We start from the raw sequence: 24287 nt of genomic DNA, 5'->3' as shown, positions 1-24287 counted from the left end.
TAATAAATAAAAAAACCATCAACTAACTTTATTTAATAATAAGGTACAAAATATAAAAATATAAAAAACACCACATGCGCTGGCGCTCATATATACATCCCACTCCACCTCCCATTTCCACTCTGTTTTCTCCCTATTGTCAACTAACATTAAGCCCTTATTATTATTATTATTATTATTATTATTATTTTGTTGCTTAGAATAATAGAAAGACTTCAAATTGAATTACATTTTCCTAATTTTATTTTTGTGGTGTTGTTTCCCAATAGTAGTCAAGATGACGAGAGATTTTTCAATGTGTCCGGGACACAGAGTGATATACCACGTCTCTATACAAGTGATGAGATTCTTGTGTTAAAAAATAAAATTTCCCACCACTTACATAATAACACGTGGTGTAGAAAGTTAAGATTGTAGGTGGAGGAGAAGAGGAAGCCGCACATGGGCAAACAATAGAAGAAAATTAAGTAATTGGTGTAGAAAGTTAAGACATTGAAGAGATACAGAGAAAATTTGATGAGTATTGAAAAAAAAAATAGAAGAAGAAAATGTGTTTGGAAGGTGAGAATGTGCCAAGACAATTCAAGAAGATGAGAGAGAAGAATGTAGTACCTAAAGTTTCATAAACAGTGTAGTACCGTTAAGTTTTATAAACAGTATAGTAAGTTTCATAAACAATGTTGTAATTTTTCATAAACAGTGTAATAAGTTTTAAAAACAATGTCTTAAGTTTCATAAACAGTGTAATAAGTTTCATAAACAGTGTATAAAGTTTCATAAACAGTTTATGTGAGGACGCGTGGATCCACACGTCAAATTTTTCTTTTTTTAATATTAAAATTATATCTTTTTCATTAAAATTTAAGTTCTTTTGTCCTTTTATTAAAATTTAAGACTTTTTTATTAAAATTTAAGTCTTTTTAATTAAATACAATTATAACATGATTTTTTATTAAAATAAACTTAGCGCAAATCATTTATATCAACGTTCCCTTTAATAAATTGGTTGGGGTATGACCTCTCCATCATTGGGGAGAGTCTAAACTTCAGAGGGCCATTTTCACGCGGGGAATCTCCTTGAATTTGTTCGCATCTTATTAGTGGAATTTTTGTTTTTGTTCGGATTTTATTAGTCGATCTTTGATAAATTACTGATTATGTTATCACAAAATATTAACGCGTTAAACCACCTTCGTTGTTTCTGGATTGCAATTCAGTCATTGCACAACCGCAAAATTGTTCCAGAAACTTTGATGAAAGATATGATTTCAGCCCGTGAAACTTAGCAAATTCATCAATTATGTTGAACTTGACGTATTTTAATTTTTTTGAATGCCTAAAATACCCCCATTTGAATGGTTGATGTACACAATTAATTCCATGGATTGAAAGGAAGAATGAATTGTTTTACATAAAAAGGATAAAAAAATATTAATGTTATAAATTCATTGCCTAATATATAATAACGATAAAAAATGCCTAATGTATGTAATAATAAATGCTTAATTAACGTCACAAAAATTATATAAAAAGTACAAGTAAATTATTTTCTTATTAAAAAATTATAAATGTGTAGTTTTTTTTTAATACGATTGTTCACTCCCACAAATAGTGAACTGTTGTGGTCTATTTTACTGAAGGGAGAAAGTGAGTGCCTTTATTTATAGTAAACTAGATAAGATTTCTTTCCTTGCAAATAATATAAGATCTTCTAGTATCCTAAAAACAGTTTACATATGGATCTCATATCTATTAGAAAGTGATACAAACATGGTATGAAAAATGTGATAAGAATAACATTTTTGATAATTAAAATCTAAATTAAGGATCATCTTCCTAATGTATAAGTATTTAGTAAAGAAAATTTAAATTGAAAAATTAAATTGTATTTTAACCATTAAAAGTGTATAAATCTAATGACTTAAAACTTGTGTCTAAAATCTAGTACCACGAACCTACCCTCATATCTAAACACGTACTGATAAAAAGGGACTATCTTGTACTTTTGTACATTCCAGCAAAAACAGAAATAAAAAAAAAAATACTATTGTCGATGCAGAGTCACTTACCACATGATCCATGCACGTATCATTACAATTTACATTTAAATTCACCCTACTATAAATCTTTAATCATTTTGATCCGTTAGTACACATCCAATTGTTCATGCGTAAACTGTAGGTAGAATCTGCAGAAGTTTATAGTTTTAGTGCAAGAACATTTAGTTTCAATAGCAAGCTGAGAATTTGACTCTCGCCGTCCATGGCCTCATCATTTGTACTCTCCTTCATTGCACTAATTTCAATAGCCATCACCATCCCCCTCTGCATGTCCTCTCCTAAAACACCACTCCGAGGTTTCGAGACACGTCTCATTCATCGCGACTCGCCTGAATCTCCGCTATACAACCCTAGTCTCACTCGTGCTCAACGCAAAGAAGCAGCTCGTCGCAGAAGCATAGCCAGACAAAATTACCTCACGAGGCGAATGTCACCAGCAGCAGTAAGCAACGCTACTGCCCGCATTGATTACAATAATGGAGTCTACGTAATGAGGTACAAAATTGGAACCCCTCCAATCGATACATATGGATACTTTGACACTGCTAGCACCTTAATTTGGATGCAGTGTAATCCCTGCAAAAAATGTTACAAACAAAGCATACCAATCTTTGAACCTGGAAAATCATCCTCCTACCGAAAGCTGATGTGTGACGATGACCGTGTGGAGTGTGGCCTAGTCCCAGATAACGGTTGCCCAAGTGAGGATGGTTCATGTACTTACATTGCGGCTTATGAAGATGGAGGGTCTTCCGAAGGAGTCGCTTCCAAAGAAACATTCATGCTCGAAGGTGAAACAATCCCTGATATGACTTTCGGGTGTGGTCTGAAGAATACAGATACGGATCCGGATGAAAATCCGCCAGGAGTTGTTGGTGCAGGTAGAGAACCAAGTTCACTTGTTGCGCAATTAATTAGAGAACGGACTCGTTTTTCGTTTTGCATTTCGCCTTTTAATCGAGGTAACCGTAGCAATGTGAAATTCGGTTCAAAGGCAGTGATCCATGAGGGTAATCAGACCCCATTATTACCTGGTCGATACGGTTGGTACCATATAGGGGTAGAAGGTATTAGCGTTGAAGGTACTAGGCTCAACATTTCGGAGGATGTGTTCAGATGGAGGCCAGAGGGAAGAGGAGGCATCATCATAGATACAGGAACAACATATACTCACCTTGCATCGGAAGCTTATTACGCAGTCCAGAGCGCGGTGATAAATGCGCTACCGAATTACAAACACAAGATAAATCCCCATTCGGAGTTCCTGCTGTGTTATGATTCGGATGATGGTTTTCATATGAACATAGCACCTGATATAGAGTTCCACTTCAGAGATGATCGCCGACTAGGTTTTGATTATACATTGGATCCGAATAATGTTTGGAATGAAGATAACTGCATGACTATAAAACCAGATTATCATGGCCTTTCTGTGTTGGGAATAAACCAGCTTGAGAATGTGAACGTCGGGATCGACTTTCAGAATAACATCGTGACTTTTAAGGACACTGATGACTGTCGGGATACCTAACTAAAGTGTGCATGGTATAAATAATTAGTGATGTGGTCTAAAATGTGGTGCAAAAACTTCCATCGGTATGATCATCATCCCTGTACCATATATTAGGGCTGAAGAATCAAGAATTCCTTTGTTGTTTCCTTTTTTGGGACTGAAAAATATTTTGTGGTTGGTACTGAAATTTTTTTTTTTTTTTTTTCTTTTTCCAGCAATTGTGATTGGTAATGAACTTAATATGCTGGAAAAAGATCAATTTTAGACCCTACAAAGAACACACTTTCTACATTAAAGACATCATATTTATGCGGTATGGTTCAATAAAACGATCGTAACCTTTTAGGGCTTCAAAACTTCTGCTTCTTATAGGAGTTGTCTTAATGTATTTCTCCTTTTTAGATTTGAGTTTTGTTGTTGGTTTGACACGAGGGCATAATTTTTTCCGCTCATCCATTTTTATTGTGTTAGGGTAAGGCTTCATGTCGCTCGCTATCTATTGTGCTTTTAATTTTGCTTTAACAATATATTAACAATAATATCTTTCCGTTGTAGAAACTCTGGTGCGTACTAGATCATCATCTGCCTTCGCACCAACAACATCATCATCTGCCGATCACAGATTGATATGTTGGAACCATGTAAGTACTGCTCATTGACGACCACGATGATCCCAACAACCGTGGCTGCAAGATCGGGTGGTCGTTTGTTTGTGATCCAATTGAAGGATGGAGATTTGAAGACCTTGTATCATATGTTGGCTCCTCTCCAATCAATGGCAAAGAAGATGGAGCAGACTCTTCTATATAATATTTGAACGTTGACCCTTTTTTCAATACAATTATATTGGGGGTGGGAATTGAGCTATGACATATAATTGGAGTTCACAATTTGGTATCATACTCATCATCATGTAGAATTGAACTTAAAATCTCTCACTTACAAGCAAGAGAGAAATGTGAGCCTTTGGTATTATCACAAATCGAAATTTAAAAATGACTTTGAGTCCGAATATCATGAAAATTGTGACCTAATTTGAAATGTTTGTGATCTGTTTACATTTCAGTTCTATGAGGTAATGAGCCTAATGTGCTCCAGCAAAAAGATACAAATTCAAACCTCACAGAGACGTACAGACATTTCAAGTTCCTTTTTCTTGTTTCCCTCAACCTCTCATGGAAAAAGAAACAGAGTCATCAAAATGGCAAGGAAAACACTCTCGGAATAGAGGAGTTCCCGGCGAACCCCATCCGGTCCATTACTGTACAGTAGCATCATCAGATGATCATGAGCCATCAACGACGGCAACGGCAACCACCAAAGGATGCAAGAGCGAGTGGTCCTTTGTTTCTGATCCGGCTGAGGGCTGGAGAGACTTAAAGATTGCCTATCTTATCTCCGGTTTTGCCCCCCGACTCATAGCAAACACGATGGATGAAACGACGGCTCCTCACCGATCTACTTGTTTAGGTTTCATTTGATTCAACGTTGAGCTTGGTACATCAAATAAAGTAAAGTAATTCCAAGACAAGTAAAGGAGTGATTTCCCTGTTGAGTACTTGTAGATCATAGGATGAAAAAGCTTATGGTTTTTATATATCTGACATTGATACATACTTCAACACTACCAAGTAAACAAACTGAAACCCCAAGCTCCAGCTGTCTCACCAACTTCTTTATCAATCTGTCTAAACCGCAATCGTACGCATTACTTCACAAACCTTCGCCCCTGAAATGTAAAAGAATTATAAGCCTAGGGGATACAGTGGATTGTTTCAAACTTAGGAACTAAAGTGAAATCTGTCAGGGTTCTAATCATCATAATTTTCCCTTCTTTTTTACCTTAACAAGCTTTACCCTAGGATATACCTGTCTGTCTCACCCACTTCCTTATCACTCCAGTTAAACAACGTCGGCGTGAGCCATGCTTTGACTATAATGCCATTGAGCAAAGTTCAATTGGTTTTTCAGAGATTATAGACGGCTGTCATAAATTTTTAATCTAATCCTAATATCATACTGTAACCAAAATTCCATCAAAGACAAAAGTTTCGTATTTCAGCTTTTAAGAGGATAACCGGAAGCTTAACAGACTAAGTACGAAGCCTCCAGCATTGAAACGTTATAATCCAATAAAAGAATCCTTAAAATCTAAATTCACTAATAACATTAAGATAATGTTTAACACACAGATGAGGGAAAGAGATATCCAACCAGGCTAACTACAGAGAGGTATGCAGGTCCCACCTTCTGGGTTCTGCTGTTCCTTCCATATCCGTCCTGTGACCCGCAGCTTCAGCTCTTTCCTATCCCCGCCTGAGAAGAAAAGTGCCATGTTGCGTTGTATTATGAGGCCATCATGGCTGTCTCTAACCTTCTTGTGGCTATCCCTTATGCTTCTTGGGTTGCCCTCCCAAATCAGCTTTCGGCCATTTCCACCAACCTCCAAGCTGTAGCTGTAGTTCCGAGCTTCTGTTTCATCCCCCATGAACCGGAGAAATGCCATGTAAACAGGGGCCATACCAAGCTGGAAGGCTTCAAAATGTAGACAGAAGTACTGACCAAAACAGTGGAAGACCTATCAAGGATGAAAAATAAGACAATTACTTCGCTACCATAAAAAAAACCAAAGCATACATCTTCAGTCTGCTATATAGTCACAGTTGATCTAGTCTTACGTATTGCTATCAAAGGTCCCATGATTCCTATAGTCCCATATTAACTGGGAAAGTTGAATTTTAACCAAAAAAAAAAACTGGGAAAGTTAAACCAATGAACTAATTCATGCATTTTTTAATGGGATAGTTAAACTACTCAACTAAGTATTTATATTCTAATTGGGAAAGTTAAACCAAACAAAGTCTTATTTTCAATGGCTAATGATCCAATTCCAGTATTAACTTCACCTATTGCCCCCATAGTTAAAGTGATGGTTTCTTGATTTATGCAATGCCCACTAATTTATAGTGTGACTGAACCAAGCAACTTTCATTCACCAGTTTTATACAAAGAGGAGGAAACACGTATGTACTTACAGTTAACATCCACGTGGCATTTTCTACTTCACGAGGATTAGACTTTACATAACGATGATTAAAAGTGCATCCGGAATGCATATCCACCTTGTGATCATCCCGGAGATGAGAAACAAGGAATGGAATATCCCCAACAGCTGAGCAGTCTGATCCAGCATATGGACAGTTGTATGGTCTGAAGTTACAGACAGCCTCATGTTTCAGTTTACTGTAATAGGGAAATATCTCTGAGCACCCAAGAGAGCAATACTTGCAGGGCAGTTCAAGCGATTCAGCAACCTTCTCCAGTGCTAGACACCTTATGTCACCAAGCTCCTGTCTACAAGTTGGGCACCGATTATGCACCCTTGCTTTACAGGTGGAACAAAGGGTATGCCCATTGTGACACTGCAGAAACAAGTTTAGATTTATAAGCCATAAAGGTCAACCAATCCTAGATGAATTTTACAAGCAGCTACATATTATCAATAGAATCCCCATGCTTAACCATACCAAATAAATCTAAGGATAGCAAGTCAATGAGCATCCCTTGATTTCAATAAGCATAATAAGCATATTGTAAGGTATACAACTCCATTTTCCAGAGTATGATGTAAGAGTATGTAAGAGAGGCGGAGTAATTTTATCCAGCCACACACTCTAACAAAACAGCTGATAAAACTTCCGTCCTAAGCAGCACTGAATGAATTAATGAATAAATAGTCTGAACTCGGTGCACCCAATTTCAAGCACAATACCTTTACGCAGATAAAGCACACAAAACATCTCTATCAATTGGTGGTAGTGTTACCACACTCCCACCTGTTAACCAGCTTCACTTTACAAAATAAGTGATAAATTGCTTTCAAAATAAGTGCCAAATACGTCCACAATAGCACATTCACCAACCCCAGGTATCTGTGAACTTCGAAAGCTCTTATTTGTTATTAATCCCTTTCAAACTAATATGATCCTTGACGCAAAATTCACCAACCCCAGGAACTACCACGTAAACACAATATTTAGAACGAAATCTGATTCTGTGCTTTGGTATTCCTGTTACTCGGAACTACAGAAAAGCACTTACAAGTGAAGCAAGTTTCAAAATCTTCAAGTTATTCTAGATTGCTGTAGATTGTTACAAGTGAAGCAAATTTCAAATCCTGTTACAAGCAAAACTAGATTTGTTGTTGATTGTTGTTTAACAAGGATAAATAAGTAAAAGAGTCCTAATTAACAAGGATTAATATTTAAAACAAAATTCAGAAACTGATAAGTATATTTCACCTTCTAATAATAAATTCAATAAACCTACCAAATAAAACCCAGAAACACAAACACCACATAAAATTAAATCCCACAAAAAAAAATAATCAATTCAATAAATCATCATTCCTAGCATTAACCCAAAAAAGTCAAAATCTTCAAAAACGAAAAGAACAAAGGAACCCAATTGAGGAAATTGCAAGAAGGGGCGAACCTGATGGATTGGAGGGTACATTGAATTGGTGCAAACAGGGCATTCAAGAAGCTCGTGGACGCTGGTGGTGCCGGGAATGTTATTGCCGGTGTTGCTGTGCGCCTTCGGAACTGAAACAAACTGATGAATCGGACGGCCATGGATCTCATCATCGTCAATCAAATCCAACGACGCAAGACTTTCAATGATGTCTGATTCCATTCTTCAATGGAAACAAACCCCACAACCAAAATTTGGAAACCCAAAATTTAAAAAACAAAAATTTGGGGAAAAAGATGAAATCTTTCGATTCTTTGACTGATGGGTAGATTCCCCAATTCACAATTATACAAAAACGAATAGAAAATTGGAGGGGAAAAAAAGGAAAATTTTGGAATGCATTGTGCGATGAAACCCAAAATTTTATTTTGCTTTTTCGCAAAAGGGGTGCTTGTTCATCGTTGGTTTACAGATAGAGAGAAAGAGATGGGTCACCGTCCAGATGATATCAGCCGTCTGATTAAGATCAGACGGGTGTCAAGTGCCCGTTAAAGATTCAGTTAAGGGTTTTGATTGGTAGGTTAATTAGTTAATAGAATAGTGGGGGATTAATAAAAGGGTAGGTTAATTTAGGGAGCTTATTTAAACAATTCTGATTTGGTATTTGGTATTTGGTAATTAGCTGTTGTTACTGTGGAATTAATGGGTTTTGGTAAGTAGCAAAAGACCAGGGGAAGATAATAGGATGCGAAAGGAGATCCCATCCGGATCTCTCCTTCTAAAGCTCAGGAATCAAGTGGTCTAGACTTCTAAAAATTTAATTCAATTGCTAAAAATTATTATAACTTTTAAAAGTTTTTACTAATTTCTCTATTTTTAATCATCAAATCAAATTTTAAAGGTTCGGATCACTTGATTTCTGAGTTTTGAAGAGAGAGATTCAGAGAATATCTCTTTTGGATGCCCCTTTGGTGTATGTGGTGCGTATTATTGTGATCTATTTTTTTAAATTTTTAAAATGTGGGTCTCATTTTATCCATATAAAACTTGCGTACTTGTTTGTATTATTTATTAAAGAAAATTTAATATATAGGTTCATTTAAGGCACAATTTTATATAAATTTATGACGACATTTTTTATATATAGATTTTGGAAAGTGTTATTTCACATTCATTTTACTTCGTACACACTCGTATTAATTTTTTGTTATTGAAATTTTTCAATTCATTTGATTTGGCGTCAAAAATTGAAAAGAGTGTGAGAGAAATCAAAATTGCCAGATTTTATGGTGGCGGTTTTGCTGACATATTGTATTGTGATTAATTTGGAAGCATGCCAGCCAATTAGTAGAGTTTTATTGACAAAGATACAATACAACACCAGCCAAAATAATAGCCAAACATGCCAGCCAATTAGCTATTACAATCCTCAAACAAGTATTCAAGACTAAAATTGAAAGGTTCTTGGAACCAAAAACAAGAATTGCCAATGTGAAAAGCACAACGAACAAAGCAGTGGACAAAATCATTGGCTTAAGCACGATTATGAAGAGCATACCGAGTAAAGCAATCGGCAACGCCATTGGCTTAGGAACCGACATTAGTGATCTCTGATTCTCCGACGACAAAACTTTCGCATATCCAACATGAACAAAGGAATTACGTCTTCAATGCCCAATGGTGTTTACAACACAAACATGTTATAAACTTGTATCCAACAGTTCCAGGTTGAATTGGATCCTACTTTAAACCATGGATACTTTCACATTATTGCATAAATTAGGACTTACTCCTGCAAAGGTGACTTGAAAGTATCTAAATTCATAGTCATCAAAAGCTTCTAAGCCATTTTTATCTCATTTATGAAGTTATCAAATCAAACTTACTATCGAGCTGAAATTATTTAGTCAGAAGATTTTTTTTTTTTTTTTTCAAACCGCTCAATATGTCTGTTGTTAGGCTATAAATCTTACCATCATACACGATTTCATTTAATTTAACGGTTCAATTTACAATGAAATAGCATAACATTTCAAATTATTTGATGAAGTGAATACCGCTCAACATGTCTGTTGTCACAGGAAAAGACAAATATGCGATGTTTATCAAAATTAGATAAATTGACAATGGCGTAAAAGATGACTTGACCTCAACGTTACTGCCATTTTCTTTGCAGTTTTGTTTGTGCCATGACAAGTAACCACCCAGAAAGTAGGTGAAGCCGAATATTCTATTTGGTTATTATTCATTGATTCTTGTCTGTAGACAGCGTAACCAAACTGGAACAAACCACATTTTACACATTTTTGTATTAGTTGTTATTGTCTATCATATGCAGCAGCAGGCACGAGAAGCTGCAACTCTTCTTCGAGAGCAACTTGTATGACACGGGCTGTCATGGTAACCTCTCGTGTCAATGACACAATAACACGTGAAGAAAAACTAACCACATGTTATATTATTGGCATGTGACATCGGCGGTATACCTGTGCTATATAAGTCATTTCTATCAAGAACAAACCACAACAAAAATTACCCATGAAATAAAATCAAACTTCTTATATATTGACCTCCCTTTTATGCATACATTCGAAAGAATTTAAATCCGAAAATTAACATATGTTACAAAACCGGCCGAAAGACAGCTTGGAAGTCCCTAATTGCTATAAGTCAAGAAAATGTATATTAACAATTTTACAAAAAAGCAAGTAAACCAATCAGTGACAACCCTCTCAATTAGCCAAGAAGCAGAGAAAGAAAGTGTCCAATTACCACTGATTCGGGAAGGCTTCTCGGTAATTTGCATCCTCGCCCAATGTAAGTTGTCTTCCAGTGGCAGCGCTTGCTCGTGTATTCAAAATCCTCCGAGCTAGTCTATCTTTTGGTGTTTCTTTCTTCTGCAGCAAGAAGGCAAGGGTTTTCTTTTTGTTTCTGAATGATGGGTTCCTACTAGTACTTGGCTCCCAATCTTCTCCAATAAATGCAGATTTAGAAGTTGAAGCGACTGCAGAATCTTGTAAACTCGCTTCATTGTGTTCTCGTATTTTGGCAAGCTTGGCACTCTTTAAGTGCCTTTTTATCTATTTCTCTCTTCCTTGAAAACTCTTTATCTTTCTCACGAACATTCTGCACGGCTTGTTTCGCTAACTGCTCTACCAAATTGGTCCCTAAATAATTCTCGTCTTTTGGAGGGTTCTGATTCAGTGGCTTTCCCTCATCATCTCTGGGTATAATAGGTCCATGAAATGGGCAAATTCTCAAGTCTCTTTCCCGGACAAAATTTTCCATTGCTTAATGGTGCTCGGCATGGCTGAATTTCAACCTGCTTTTCTTTGTATACAGTAGCCTGAAGATTTAACTCCGCAATCTTTTCTGCTGGAATAACTGCATCCTGATCCACCCTGCCCCAATGACTTTCAACCTCCAACCCCCGATGGTTAGCCAAAACATCCCTCTTTGAACCCCAACTGGCCAAATGAGTGCTCCAGTTCACCTCTGGAGCTTCAGCCAGAAGCTTACTCCTCAGAGGGTCTGAATTGTTTCCCCCACCTTCACAACTGAGCCTTTTACTGCCATCGCTCTCATTATCCTGGCGTTTAGGATTATCATAGCGTTTGGGAAGTCTACCTTGCACCTCCTTGGGTGTTGATGCCACAGCAAGACCTCTGGGTTTGTTACTGGGAAGACTAGAACTCCCACCCTCAGTTGTTTCAATCTTGCCTTCTTCCCAAAAATCTTCTTCCTCATGATTTACCGTGTTTGAAAGAGTGCATCCCGCTTCTTCACACTTCTTCTTCACTGATTGAATATTATTCCGGATATCAATGAACTCCTTCAAATACGAATCTCTGGACCTGTTATCAGTCAGTTCAACTTTTACAAGAACAAGGACCCCTTCTTGCACTGCAGCCAAATGCTTTACCAATATCTTGTAAAGCTCCCGCAGGGCATCAAAAACCACTTTGTTCTCACTATTCTCATGAACTTTTTCTCCTTCTTCCAATGCATGTAAGTGCAATTGCTGAAACTCATAAGAATGAAATTCCTCCATATCTTCGTCATCTAAAGGACACAACGGCACACCTTCCTCTTTGGGGCGTACAATTTCTAAACATTCCCCAATCTCATCAATAGTTGACTGTATTTCTTCCTTAATTGATGCAAAATTATTTCCCAAATTCTTAAACTTGTTCAATAAGATCTTTTTCGTCTTCCTCTCCCTTTCCCTTCTCTGCTGCTCAAGCCGAGTCGCAGTTTCCTGTAGATTTGGGAACTGATACTTAAGGGTGTTCTTAAGGTAATCAAACCCTAATCTAATCTGCTTATAGTGAACCCCAAATGAAGAATTCCACTTCTCCAGAAACTCAATCGCTTTCTTACGCAGAACAATTGCAACATTTTCCGGAGGTGGGAGCGATGAACGTATACGAAACCCGACACTTAAAGTCAGCAATTGATCCAAATTCTCCACAACAAGAGCTCTAAAGAGCTTTGACCTCATAAAAAGCTCATCAATTATAAGTAGTGTGAGGTACCGCACCTGCAAAGTTCATTTATTTTAGCAAAAACTTCTCTCCCATAACTCATCTGACAGTAGCAATCTGAAACCCTAAATTATAATACCCACGCAAACAAACAGAGATCAAACAACAATTTCCAACCAAATTGAATAACTCCCTATCCTATTTTTCACCATTATTTCCTACAATTTCAGATAAATGAAAAGGGTACGCAATTTAAAAAGATGTTGATTCAAAAATCGAACTTTCCCTTTCGAATTTTCTCGCAACCAAACACAAGATAGAAAATAAACCCTAGAAAAATACACTACAAATTACAAACAGAAACAGAGAAATTAAATATAAAGATTCAAATTTTCACGGAAGAAAGAGATATTATATGCATGAAAAGGACCTGAGAGTGCTCGCGCTTCATAAGATCCATGAGAATACGGGCGGCGAGACGGAGCTCCGAATCGGAGTAACGGACCACCGACTTGATGGCCTTGAGGAGGCGTGGGTCGACCTCCGGTTCGATGGAGGTCGTGGCGTTCTCTATCAAAACCCTAACCTTCCCTCCTTCCTCTTCTTCCATTGCTTCTGTATTCAACCAGGCCGAGGTTGGATGCTTCTTTGAGTTTTCAAAATTTGAGGATAATATATAGTTTGTGGATTTGGGTATTTTCGCGCTGGGCAAGAAAGGGGTCAAATGTCACAATCTGAAGTTATGAGGGACGCAAGAAATAAAGAGAGTTTTCTATTTAGACCCTCTAATTTTTTTGAAATCCAAAAACCCCCTCAGTGGCCAGGCCCACATTGATATTCCATTTCAAACCAAACTTGCATTTGGGTTTTAATTTTAGGAATTGTTATTAGCACTTCAAAAATTTTATTTTTCATTTCAAATTTTTTATAATTAAAAGGAAAAATATATTTATAAGTGAGTGTAGAATAAAATTTTTAGAACGTTAATAACAGTTCTCTTTATTTTATGAATATATTTTATTTGACCCAATAAAATCTAGGCCCATCATAATCAAAAGAATATGTCTTTATCGTTGATATATATTGAGTTCGGTCATCTACACCTCCCTCGGTGATTTCTTTATTTTTGATGCATTCTGAGATCAGTCACCGTGCGCTCCTTGGTGTTTGTTTACAGTTGATGCATTGTTACTTCAACGTGCATTAATGGTTTGTAATCGTTCGTATTCAATGGTTTTTTACACTCGATAAATCTTAGCTTTCATATTCAATAACGATAATTAGTCATTTTACAAGCATCAGCGATTGAACAAACACAACTCGTAGAAAAAAAATGCACCCTCACCAACTATTTCAAATTTTTCCACTTCTAGTGAAATAACATAAAGCCACCGTAATTGGCAATCATTTACGGATGTTAAGTAGCCGAAGCAATTAAAATGGACTTGAATTTAATCTGTTGTTTATTGTGTTAAAATATGAGATAGACAGGACTGGACATGATGTGTTATGAATCCACAATAAAGTAGATTTTCTAACATATCATTATATAAGGGTTACAAGTTCTGTCGTACAAATTTATGTCAATCCAATTTTATCTCTAGGGCCAAATCTCATATAAGCCACCAAACAACCATTGGTGTTGCCTTTTGATATGATGAATGGCTTAGAAACTAGGATGCATGTAGCTTCCTCTCCAGTTCTTCTTCCACGTTTCTGTAATAAACAATATCAGAAACTAAATAAATAAATAAAACAAAGTGTTAATTTAGTTCTTTGTTTTTGAAAGATCTTCATGAGTCTAATCCTCATTTGGTCCCTAATGTATCAACATTATGATGATGGTGTTGAAACTACACCAAGAAAAATCATGTGCAATCATATTGAAGAGATGACTAAAGTGGTGTGTTATCCATACATTTCTTTTTACTTTATATATATCTTTTTAATATCAGATTGACTGAATTAAAAAATATCAAATGATAAAAATTAGATAATACTAAGTTTTTTTTTTTTTTGCTTGGCTTTAACAGATAGGATTTAGGGTTAATGATTAACCTATATGATATTTGGTATGGTATACAACTGAGTGTCACTAACTTAGAAAATGGATATTCTCCAGATCTATTCTTCCTAATCTACCAAGTTTGAAGATCCGGGATATTAAATTTGATCCAACAGCTACAAATAGAAGCTCATTTTAATTATAACTTTAATTATTGGATCGAATTTTAATAGTATAAATTTTTGAACATGAATTAAAAAGAAGAGATCTGAAAATAATTTCTTTTTCCACTAACTTAGGCCGTGGTCCAATTTGCAACTAGAGCAGGAGGGCCCTACCAAAATTCAACCTTTTATCGGAAAAATATCCCCAACAACATTAGAATATCAAGCGTAGGGTAATAAAGCGGTGACATAATTTCAATCCGATCAATTACCCATGCTTGTTTTCACACTTCACCCACCCACCCTCCAGACCACTTGACATCTTAATTTTGTTTTACAGCCACAAAAACACCCAAAATATCTTTGAGGATAAAATTTTACTTTGCTCTATCTTATCTCTTATGTCTTATCATGACGTATATTATTTTAAACTTTTGTTTATTTTTATTAATACACTTAAAATATAGCATAATATCGTCTAACTTTATCATAACAAGTGAAATATTATATGGTATGCCTTTTTGTTTTCCGAATAAAAGTTTCTCCTAACTGACCACCACTGAGGTTTTTTTTTTTTATTTTTTATTTTTTGACAATTTTCCAAAGGGAGGAAGGTGGCACACGAGGAGACAAGGCGAATATATATACCGTACGTGATCGTATATTTGTAGTAAACCGACATATTCTCTTTTGGGAAAATGACACCATCTTTTCTTCTTCTCTCGCACTAGAATGGCTACAGGCATCCATGTGCTGCTCTTTTGACTTAGAAAAATGATACTTCCTTGGCCGCCTGGAACACGGTCACTGAGACCACTGCCCTTACTTTGTCAGCCTCTCATTTTCTAACCCCCAAACTGCCAAATCCCAATAAATCTCAGGATTATCTGCCCCTCTCACTTCCGGTACTCTTTTATACCTTCATGTTTTGTATAATCACGATTAACTCATGTTAATAAAGATAATAAGATAAAAATGAATAGTAATATAAAATATTGACATGACTTAACCGTAACCATACAAATAGGAGGGCAGGAAAGGACATCGAAAGTGTGGGAGGGCAGACAATTCTTGTCCATTAAATCTTCCCTACTTCTGACCTTATACTATTCTTTTACAACACACTCAATTCCTAATCAATGCACATTATACAAGGGTTTTTCACTATCAAAGGGAGGGGTTTTGAACTCGAAACTTCTTCCCATTTTAGTTGGATAACAAGAAGTATCACTACACTAAGAATTAAGTTATTTGTCGTGTTTAATTTATCTTACAAGTAGTGGAGATTTCAAACTTGAAGCTTCTTTTAGCTTTTGCTAGCAATTTTGGGTTGTAGTATTGCTGTGCTAGGAACTAGCTCATATCGACCCTTGAAACACGATTTTCAATCCCATGGCCCATTAAAAGAGTACTAGCAAGCACGTCGTGTTTGTATAGGTTTTGTGTCATACTCGTTATTTTAACAAATCGTATCATGTTAAACATGTTAACTTAACGGGGATTTAACAGGATAACGATCCAACCCGTTGATGGATTGACTCGAAATTTGTTATTTTCTGTCATTTCAACCGGGTTAATTGTCATGCAAATAATTACCATGCCTAATGTCTAAACCTGTCAAAATATTTGTACTGTTGCCATTTATGTGTCATACGCGTTATTTTAATGAATTTTTAGCCTGTGACAAGTGTCCAATAACAACTTAATTCGTTAACAAGTTTTTAACGGTGATTCGATAATGATCTAACTTGTAAACGGGGGACTGGAACATATTATTGTCATGTCGGACACGTGTAAAAATTGTCAAGCCTAGTCATCATATCATTTACTTATTGTCACTCCTCAATTTTCAAACATAAGAGTCAACATGGTAGGGTTAAGAGGAGCAAATCGGTCAAGAAAATTATTTAAAAAAAAAATATCATTGCTAATCGAATCTTACAATAAATCAAAATTAAAGCAATTTAAACAATATTTAATTGAATTACCCTTTTATATATTAGAGAGTAATAATTTAGCAGTAGATATTACATAAAAATAAACACCACGTGAACATTGTAACTTGTAACCTGTAATAAGCTAACCAACACAAAACACCTCTAATTCCAGCAACGAAGGTTTGCTGTTCCTGCTTTCATTTCATATCAAATTAAAAATAAATAAAAAAGCCAAAAGCCGAAAGCCAAAAATAAAAATCAGGGAAATTGGGTTTTTTTTCGTTTCCCATCACGCCGCTACCAAAATTAATTATGCGCACCCGCGTGGAGAAAACCCGACCCGGGAGCCTGCCAGGTCATACACGACCCGGAAACCTTGCTGCTGGATGTTACCGATTATGGACAGCCCGCCCATCGTGCCCGCGAAAGCAAAGCAGAAGCTGCCGCTGCTGTCCACTGGGATCAGGTAGTTCGTTGCCGGCAGTGAAACGTCGGCGTTTCGGAAATGCAGCACCACGGTGGGGACTTTGACTTCGGTCCTTCCGGACAAGTCGAAACACGTGTCGAATAGGGAGAACTGCGGCCCCCGCTTCAGACCAGAAGTACCGGCCCGGAAAGCGTCGCGGAGAGCGTTGTAAGCGGGTCGGGTTAATCGGGTCACGGAAGTGCCCGAATCGAGAATGACCCCTCCGTTTCCTGCCCGGTCAAGTTTGAACAGCGATGCCGTGATTCCCGGGACACGTGTCCCGCCGACACTGATACCGATGAGCTCGACGTAGTAAAACGTGTCGAGTTTAGGGTTCGCGAGGAGGGGAGTGAACCGGGCGGTCCGGGAAACGGCGGAGTCACCGAAGACGACCGAGGATGGTTTGGAAGAAGCGGACCGGTCCACAAGACAGTAGGAGAATTTCCGGTTGAATCGGGAGCCGGTCAGGGCGGGAAATGATAACTTCCCCCGGCCGAGCCCCAACAGCCCCGCCGCGCCGACGAACAGGCCCTCGTTGTCGTGACCGCATCCGATTGCCACGCGTCCCACTTTGGTGCCGCGAAACGTCAGCGTTTCAGTGGAGAACTCCCCGAAAGTGAAGGAGCCGTCCCCGTAGGAGACTTGGTACAGGCAGGTCTTCTTGGAATTACAACTGGGGGAGTCCAGTTTCCGGCACAGAGGGGACCCACAAGGGATTGTGGCGAAGGATCTGGATTTTCTCGGGTCGAAAATCGGGTCGCTCTGTTTGTAGCAGCGCCTGCAGGGGGCGCACTGGAGCCACACGACGTCGCTTCCGGTGTCGAGGACCATGTAGACGTACCTGGGAGGCGTGCCCACGCCGAGGCGCGTGAAGTACTCGCCGCTGCCCTGCGAGAGTCCGGAGACAACGGAGCTGCTGAAGCCCCTAATAGGCACGCGACCGCCGCCTCTTGTGGTTCTGTTTGGGGAGGCGGCAAGGGAGGTCAGCGTCTTGACCCTGAAGGCGTCGCGCTGGAGGCGGAGGTTGAAGAGTTGGGTGGGGGTTTTGTTAAGCGCCACGGCGTCAATGTGGTGTAACTGTACGGACAAGGTGTTTGGGGTTGGGGTGGGGGTGGCGGAGGGGGAGTTGGGGTCGAGTTGGGCGGTTTCGGATTCGGAGATAGTGTCTGTCCATGAGAGGGTGGTGGGTGGGGTGGGGAGGGGGTTGAGGAGGAGGGTCTGGTGATCGAGGGCGGAGGAGAGGGAGAGGAAAATGGCGGCGAGGGAAAGGAAGAAAAGGGGAAGTGTTGCCTTCCCTTCCATTTTTGAGAAGTTGTGGAGTTTTAGAGAGAAAGGAAATGGAGTTTATAGGGAAGGGAGAGATGGGAGAGAGGACGAGTATAAATAATTGGAGTGAGAAAGTGATACTGACTGAGAGTGTGAATGCTGAAAAAGGCAGTTATAAGATTGGAGGGAGTGAAGTTAAAACAGTTTTTGGTGGGAGGGTAGAGATGTCAGATTGTCAGATCTAATATGTTATCTAGGAGATATATGAATGAAACAACCAAAAAATGTCACAAGAGTATTGCTACGTTTACTATTTAGTTAGTATTATTATTTGTATTATATTTTTTAGAGGTATTTGTTGATTTATTTTTTGAACTTGTATAGAACTGTCAATTTATTATTTGGATTTTAATTTTAACCGATTACCTCTGAAATTTTTATAATTAGTCAATTTCTCTTTGAACTTTAATTTTAACAAATTACTCTCAAAACTTTTATAAATAGCCAATTCTCTTCTTGTAATTAGATTTTAAAAAATTTCATTCAATTTTTCATCCATCTATTTTTTTTCATTTTTTTTTCCCTCATATAGTTGGTTCCGTGACCAAGATGAATGGAAAACTGGATGAAAATTTTAAAATCTAACGTCATGGGAGAAATCGGCTATTTATAAAAATTCAGGGTGATAATTGGCTAAAATTAAAGTTCAATAAGACAATTGGCTAATTATAAAAGTTGAAAGGGTAGCAATCAGGTAAAATTAGAGTTTATAAAAAAATTGGTAGCTCCATACAAGTTTAGGGGCAAATTGACAAATATGCCTACTTCTTATAGAGATAGGGGCTACAAATGCATGTAGGTTCCCTTCTTCATTAGAAAAATTGTATAATTGATGGTACAACTAAGTAGTAAGTATAGTATTATGAAATTAAAAGTAAAATAAAACTAGCTTCCTACTATTTTTGGTATATTTAAGAAAAAAAATCATTAATTATTTTCTAACAAAAAGAAAGTAATTTAAAAAGACAGAAGTGACCTGGAGTTTAGGTGGGGTAAACAAATAGGCCAAAGTCCATCCGGAAGTGTTGGTAAAAGTTGGGTTTGTATTAATGGTTGTTAGTGAATAATTAATTGATGGGGAATTGAGTTGATTTCAGCTGGCCAGAAATACTAATGAGACTTTATTAATGAATAATGATTTTAGATTGCATGTTTATTTTAAGGTATTGTTTTATATCACATTAAATTTGGATTGTATTATCTCCACGTCTCTTTTTATTTCATACACAATCTCTTAATATAAGACCGTCAAAATTACTGAATTAAAAAATATCAAAGTACAAGAATTAACAAAAAATATGCGGATAACACACTCATAAATTCTTTCACTAAAAAGCAAAAATCCTTTCATTATCTTTGCTTTAAGCACATGGGGAAGCTTTGTTCTTTATTTTATCTTTAGCTAAAACGTGCGGACTAGCACTAAAGTAGTTATTTTTAATAATTTTGAAGGTACGAGAGAAACTTTATTCATAAATGAAGAAATAAGCGTAATACTTAGCTTCAATTACTTTTACTTAAAAGAGCATTTTGAAAAATATTAGACGACTTTTCAACTAATTTTAAATACGCGAGGATTGTTAAAGATGATTTTATCAATCGATTTGGAATTCTGCCACCTTTACAATACTCCAAATGGTGGACTCGCAGGGCCAAAATCCAACAATCTCGGCAAGATTTGATGTTGGTTGGTTTGTCATCATATACATGACTCGTGCAACCTGACCCAGCACAAATTGTTCATTGTTTATTTATTTGATGATTAAAAAAATAAGAAAAAAAGCAAAAAGTTTCCGTGTAGCCATTGACTTTTACTCTTGTAGCTCCTTGCAAGTTGAAAGACAAATTTTGGTGCTTCCCGTGATTGTACTTCTCTCTCTTGTTATTATGGGAATTTTAACAAAAAATTCACAGAATTATTCATTTTAATGAAAAATCACATTTTTACATTAAAAATTTAATTCTGGTACTATTTATTTTACCCTTTATTTTTTCTTTATCGTTAAAACTCAAAGTTTTCAAACCTTTTTCATTAGTTTTTTTTAATTATTTATGCACGATAAACTTAAGATTACAACGAAATCTAAACATCATCAAGATTTATTGCTCATAATATAGGATGCTTCTATAATTGGCCGTTACAAATATATACCGTCATGACATTCTTACGGGTCTATAAAACCTCCTTAGCCAACTAGAGATCAAATATTACTAGATCAACTCGGTCGTCCGCAACTAAGATTAGCTAAAACTAAGCACCACAAGGCATAAGGTTCACTTCACATATATATAGTTTTTTAAGTCAAAATGGTTTCTGAGATTTGCATAACTCCTTACTTTAGTCCCTAAGACTTAGAAATTGACAGAATTGGTCCCTTAGTTTGTTAACTATTAATCATTTTGGTCATTTCATGAAAAATCTCTATTAAATAAGGATAAAATGATAGAAATACCCTCAATTTTGTCAAATCATTTTGACCTATTATTTATTAAATTGAATGTACTTTTGTCATTTTAGTCCTTATTTACATAATTTTTCATAGAATGATCAAAATGGTTGATACTAGACAATCTCATGAACCACTTGTATTGATTTCAAATCTCAAGAACCAAAGTGAAGAGTTATGCAAATCTTAAGAAAATTGAAAAAATATATATACATAAAAAAAACATTTGTAGAACTACATTGTGTAACACAATTGATATTCATTGATTGGTACTAGATTTATCAGGATGTGATTCTACAACAGAGATACCATCATGCAACTAAACGAATTGGATAGAGGTTTCACTTTGGAATATATGCCTCACATTTATTAGACGGATGACGCCACTAAAATTATATAAATACATAACTAAGAATTGGGTGGATTGGACAAAATTTGCTTGAGATGGTGTTTACTTTTAAACTTTTGGGTAATGTGGTCTGTGAACTGGAAAAGAGAGGGTAAATTAGGGAAAAGAACGTACCAAAATTTTGTCGGCACTGTAGACAAAGGGACTTTTGGATATACTTGTGTGAATGTCTTTGGGAAAAGGATCATCTCCTGAAATTTTTGCGAGGATATGGGAAATTCATCAATTATGGTCATTCATCGTACAACATGTAGTTAGAAATTATTTTAAATTTTAAGTTTTAAATTGAATATAAATAGTATCTAATGAAAATTGACCAAACAATGTACGATGAATGATCGTGATTGATGGATCTCCCAAATCCCCACAAAGGATCTGAAGAGGATCCTTTTCCATATGTTTGCAATAATCTTCTTATACATAAAGGCAGCAGGGTTTTTGAACAATGGTTTGTGGGATCACATGCTTCACCAAAAATAAGTGGACAAAAATGCCTCTTAAATAAAAAACTTCAAGAGCATTTCAAAATAATGCATAAAATGTGGCAGAGGTATTTTTGTCATATAAACAGTGATAAATAGTGTTTTTAATATTTAACTATTTACTGTACAGTGATAAATAGTATTTTTAATATTTAACTTTTTCCTGCACAGTATTTTTTTTTAATTTTTAATTTTTATAATTAGTAGCTCACAATGGCCTAGCAATAATGTGATTTAATCAGTTGTTGATTAAATATTATTTTCTCTATTCTTAATGTAAATTCAATAGAATGTAGATCAAAATTAAAAGACCGATTTTATTATGTAGATCAAATATTATCATTTAAAACGTGTAAGTTGCGCGTTGCACACTGTGGTTTAAAAAATACCTTATGCACACGTGTGAGGTGGGTTTTAGGCTGAAGATTGAGGACTTTAGAGTAGGACTCTATGAATATGGCGAATTATTTGTGTGACACAGGTACAACATTATAATAATATTGAGTAAATTACAAAAAATTACCTTAATTATATGTCGAACCAAAATCTTACACATAATGTTTTAAAACATTGCAATGTCATACCTCAATTTATGAATTCGTTGAAATGTCATACCTCTATTAATTTTTCTGTCAATTTGGTTGTTAATGATGACGTGACAGGAGAAGGGGCCCTTTCGTCAACTAGAATAAAAAATTAATTAATTATTTATTTATTTATAAAAATCAATAATTAACAATAAATTAATTAATAAAAAAATAATAATTTGGTCGTTAAATGATGACGTGGGGAAGGAGTGAGCCCCACTCCTACCACGTCATCATTTAACAACCAAATTGACAGAAAACTAAAAAAAGGTATGACATTGCAATGAATTCATAAATTAAGTTATGACATTACAATATTTAAAACATGAGGTATGAGATTATGGTTCAACTCATAATTAAGGTAGTTTTGTGTAATTTCCCGTAAAGTTAATATGAGAGCATTACCTTATAATTGAAGCCAACTTACTAAAACCGTGTGGGGGCCGGCAAAGCAAGCACTACAGCTAAAAAGAGCAGGAGAAAAAAGAGGAATCATCAACTGGAAACTGGAAAAAGCACTAAAGCGTGGCAGAACTCGACAAAAGCATTCCAGCACTTCAAATTTAGGTAACAAAAGACAGGTCTGCATACCCAACAAGAACTCTACTTCTTTCAGCTTTCTAAAACACCCAAGTTGGTAATTAGAATGTGTCGAACTATAATTTGTAGATGTATCTTTTGTTGACTAAAGCCACATACTAGTTAGTATGCCGCATCATAGTCCAACACATATTAACACTTTGAGTTTAGGCAACAAAAGACACGTCTGAAAATTATAGTCTAATGCATACTAACTATTAACTACTAAGCTTTTGATACACTCAAGTTCAATTTGATAAGAATTATACTTCTTTCAGTTGCAAATTATAGTTTGACACAAATAATACTGTCTAATAGCATTAATAGTTTATGTTATTTACTCGGATTTTCACTTTGTAGTTTATTGGGTTACTCAATTTTCGTCTCTGTTGTTTCGTTTTGCTTTCACACCAGTTCAATCCTTCAACTAGGTTGATTATTCCATTCAATTTGGTAGACATCTTCTCATATGAAAAGCCCAAGTTGGAAGGAATCTTGTCTCATTTGACGGATGGAACTAGAACGGTGAAAGTGCAAAAACAAAAAAAGTTACACGAACGTACGTGAAAATCCGAGTAAACTAGATGGATTATTAATGCAATTCAGCCAAATAAAAAAATCTCATTAAAAACACTAGACATAAAGTTTATACGCACATATCAAACTCTAATTCGTGCACGAGAAACGCAGCTAATCTTCTTTTTTAGTTAAAGGTAACCTGTAACCACACAATCATTCTTGATAAGAACAGAAAGGCAAGCCATTTATTTTTTTCATTTGATTTGGTCACCACAAGTTGGCTTTCAGAAGGGATACATACCCAATTCACATCCACTTCATCCAAAAATGGAGTACTTTCAATACAATGTGGCATCTTGCACAAAAGCATTAAGTTGCAGATAGTGACATCCTGCACTCTAATCTTCTACAGACACACCACCACTGCAGCATTACTCCTCCCTGGACCAGGCCCCACTCTTCTCACCGGTTTTACTCTCGAGTCGAATATGCAGCTTTGCACATATCATGGACTGTTAGGCCAACAACACTCACTGCTGTCATGGCTTCCATTTCAACCCCAGTTTTCCCTGTTGAACTCGCTTCCGCTTCAATGTCCGCTTCTATGTTGTACGCACGTACCTGAGACCGAGAGGAAGAGAATGCATCGACTGGCGAAGAACGCGGTCTTCGGTGGCCTTTGCCAAGAGAAGCCAACTACTAATTCTTTCAGGCCGAAGTCTAATTATTTTTATTTTTATTTTTTTACAATGTTATTGACATTTTAAAAATTTTATCGTACACTTCTCATACAGTTAATATATGAGAATGTTTTCATCCTCAATGTCACCTAGGTT

General features: G+C 36.4%; 4 protein-coding genes across 5 annotated transcripts; 1 reads left to right on the top strand and 3 right to left on the bottom strand.

Annotated features, from left to right (window-relative positions):
• Nucleotides 1-2262: 2262 nt before the first annotated feature.
• Nucleotides 2263-3591, top strand: LOC103929349 (aspartic proteinase CDR1-like). Its single transcript, XM_009338541.2, has one exon. It carries the CDS (start codon nt 2263-2265, stop codon nt 3589-3591), a length of 1329 nt encoding a protein of 442 aa, XP_009336816.2.
• Nucleotides 3592-4587: 996 nt separating this feature from the next.
• Nucleotides 4588-8294, bottom strand: LOC103929318 (E3 ubiquitin-protein ligase SINAT3). 2 transcript variants are annotated; one of them, XM_009338498.3, is made up of 4 exons: nt 8068-8294; nt 6609-6995; nt 5788-6151; nt 4588-5302 (listed from the first exon to the last, which is right to left on the bottom strand). In XM_009338498.3, exons 1-3 carry the CDS (start codon nt 8266-8268, stop codon nt 5792-5794), a joined length of 948 nt encoding a protein of 315 aa, XP_009336773.2. In that variant the 5' UTR covers nt 8269-8294; the 3' UTR covers nt 4588-5302; nt 5788-5791. The 2 variants fall into 2 exon arrangements, with proteins under 2 accessions (XP_009336773.2, XP_009336771.2); XM_009338496.3 differs by having other exon boundaries at nt 5821-6151.
• A 2296-nt stretch (nt 8295-10590) lies between these two features.
• On the bottom strand, nt 10591-13248 carry LOC125469188 (UV-stimulated scaffold protein A homolog). Its single transcript, XM_048566254.1, is given in 4 exon segments — nt 10591-11105; nt 11107-11316; nt 11318-12586; nt 12961-13248. Coding segments are annotated over 4 exon segments (1950 nt in total). The 5' UTR covers nt 13141-13248; the 3' UTR covers nt 10591-10814.
• Nucleotides 13249-16673: 3425 nt separating this feature from the next.
• Nucleotides 16674-18453, bottom strand: LOC103929316 (aspartyl protease family protein 2-like). Its single transcript, XM_009338492.3, has one exon. It carries the CDS (start codon nt 18402-18404, stop codon nt 16947-16949), a length of 1458 nt encoding a protein of 485 aa, XP_009336767.2. The 5' UTR covers nt 18405-18453; the 3' UTR covers nt 16674-16946.
• Nucleotides 18454-24287: the final 5834 nt, after the last annotated feature.

This window comes from the organism of the source record quoted next, unplaced genomic scaffold (assembly GCF_019419815.1).
Source record: "Pyrus x bretschneideri cultivar Hongxiangsu unplaced genomic scaffold, Pyrus_bretschneideri_v1 Contig40, whole genome shotgun sequence".
NCBI classification, from domain to species: domain Eukaryota; kingdom Viridiplantae; phylum Streptophyta; class Magnoliopsida; order Rosales; family Rosaceae; genus Pyrus; species Pyrus x bretschneideri.
Note: the sequence above shows the minus strand (reverse complement) of the source record. Positions and strands in the feature narration are given on the sequence as shown.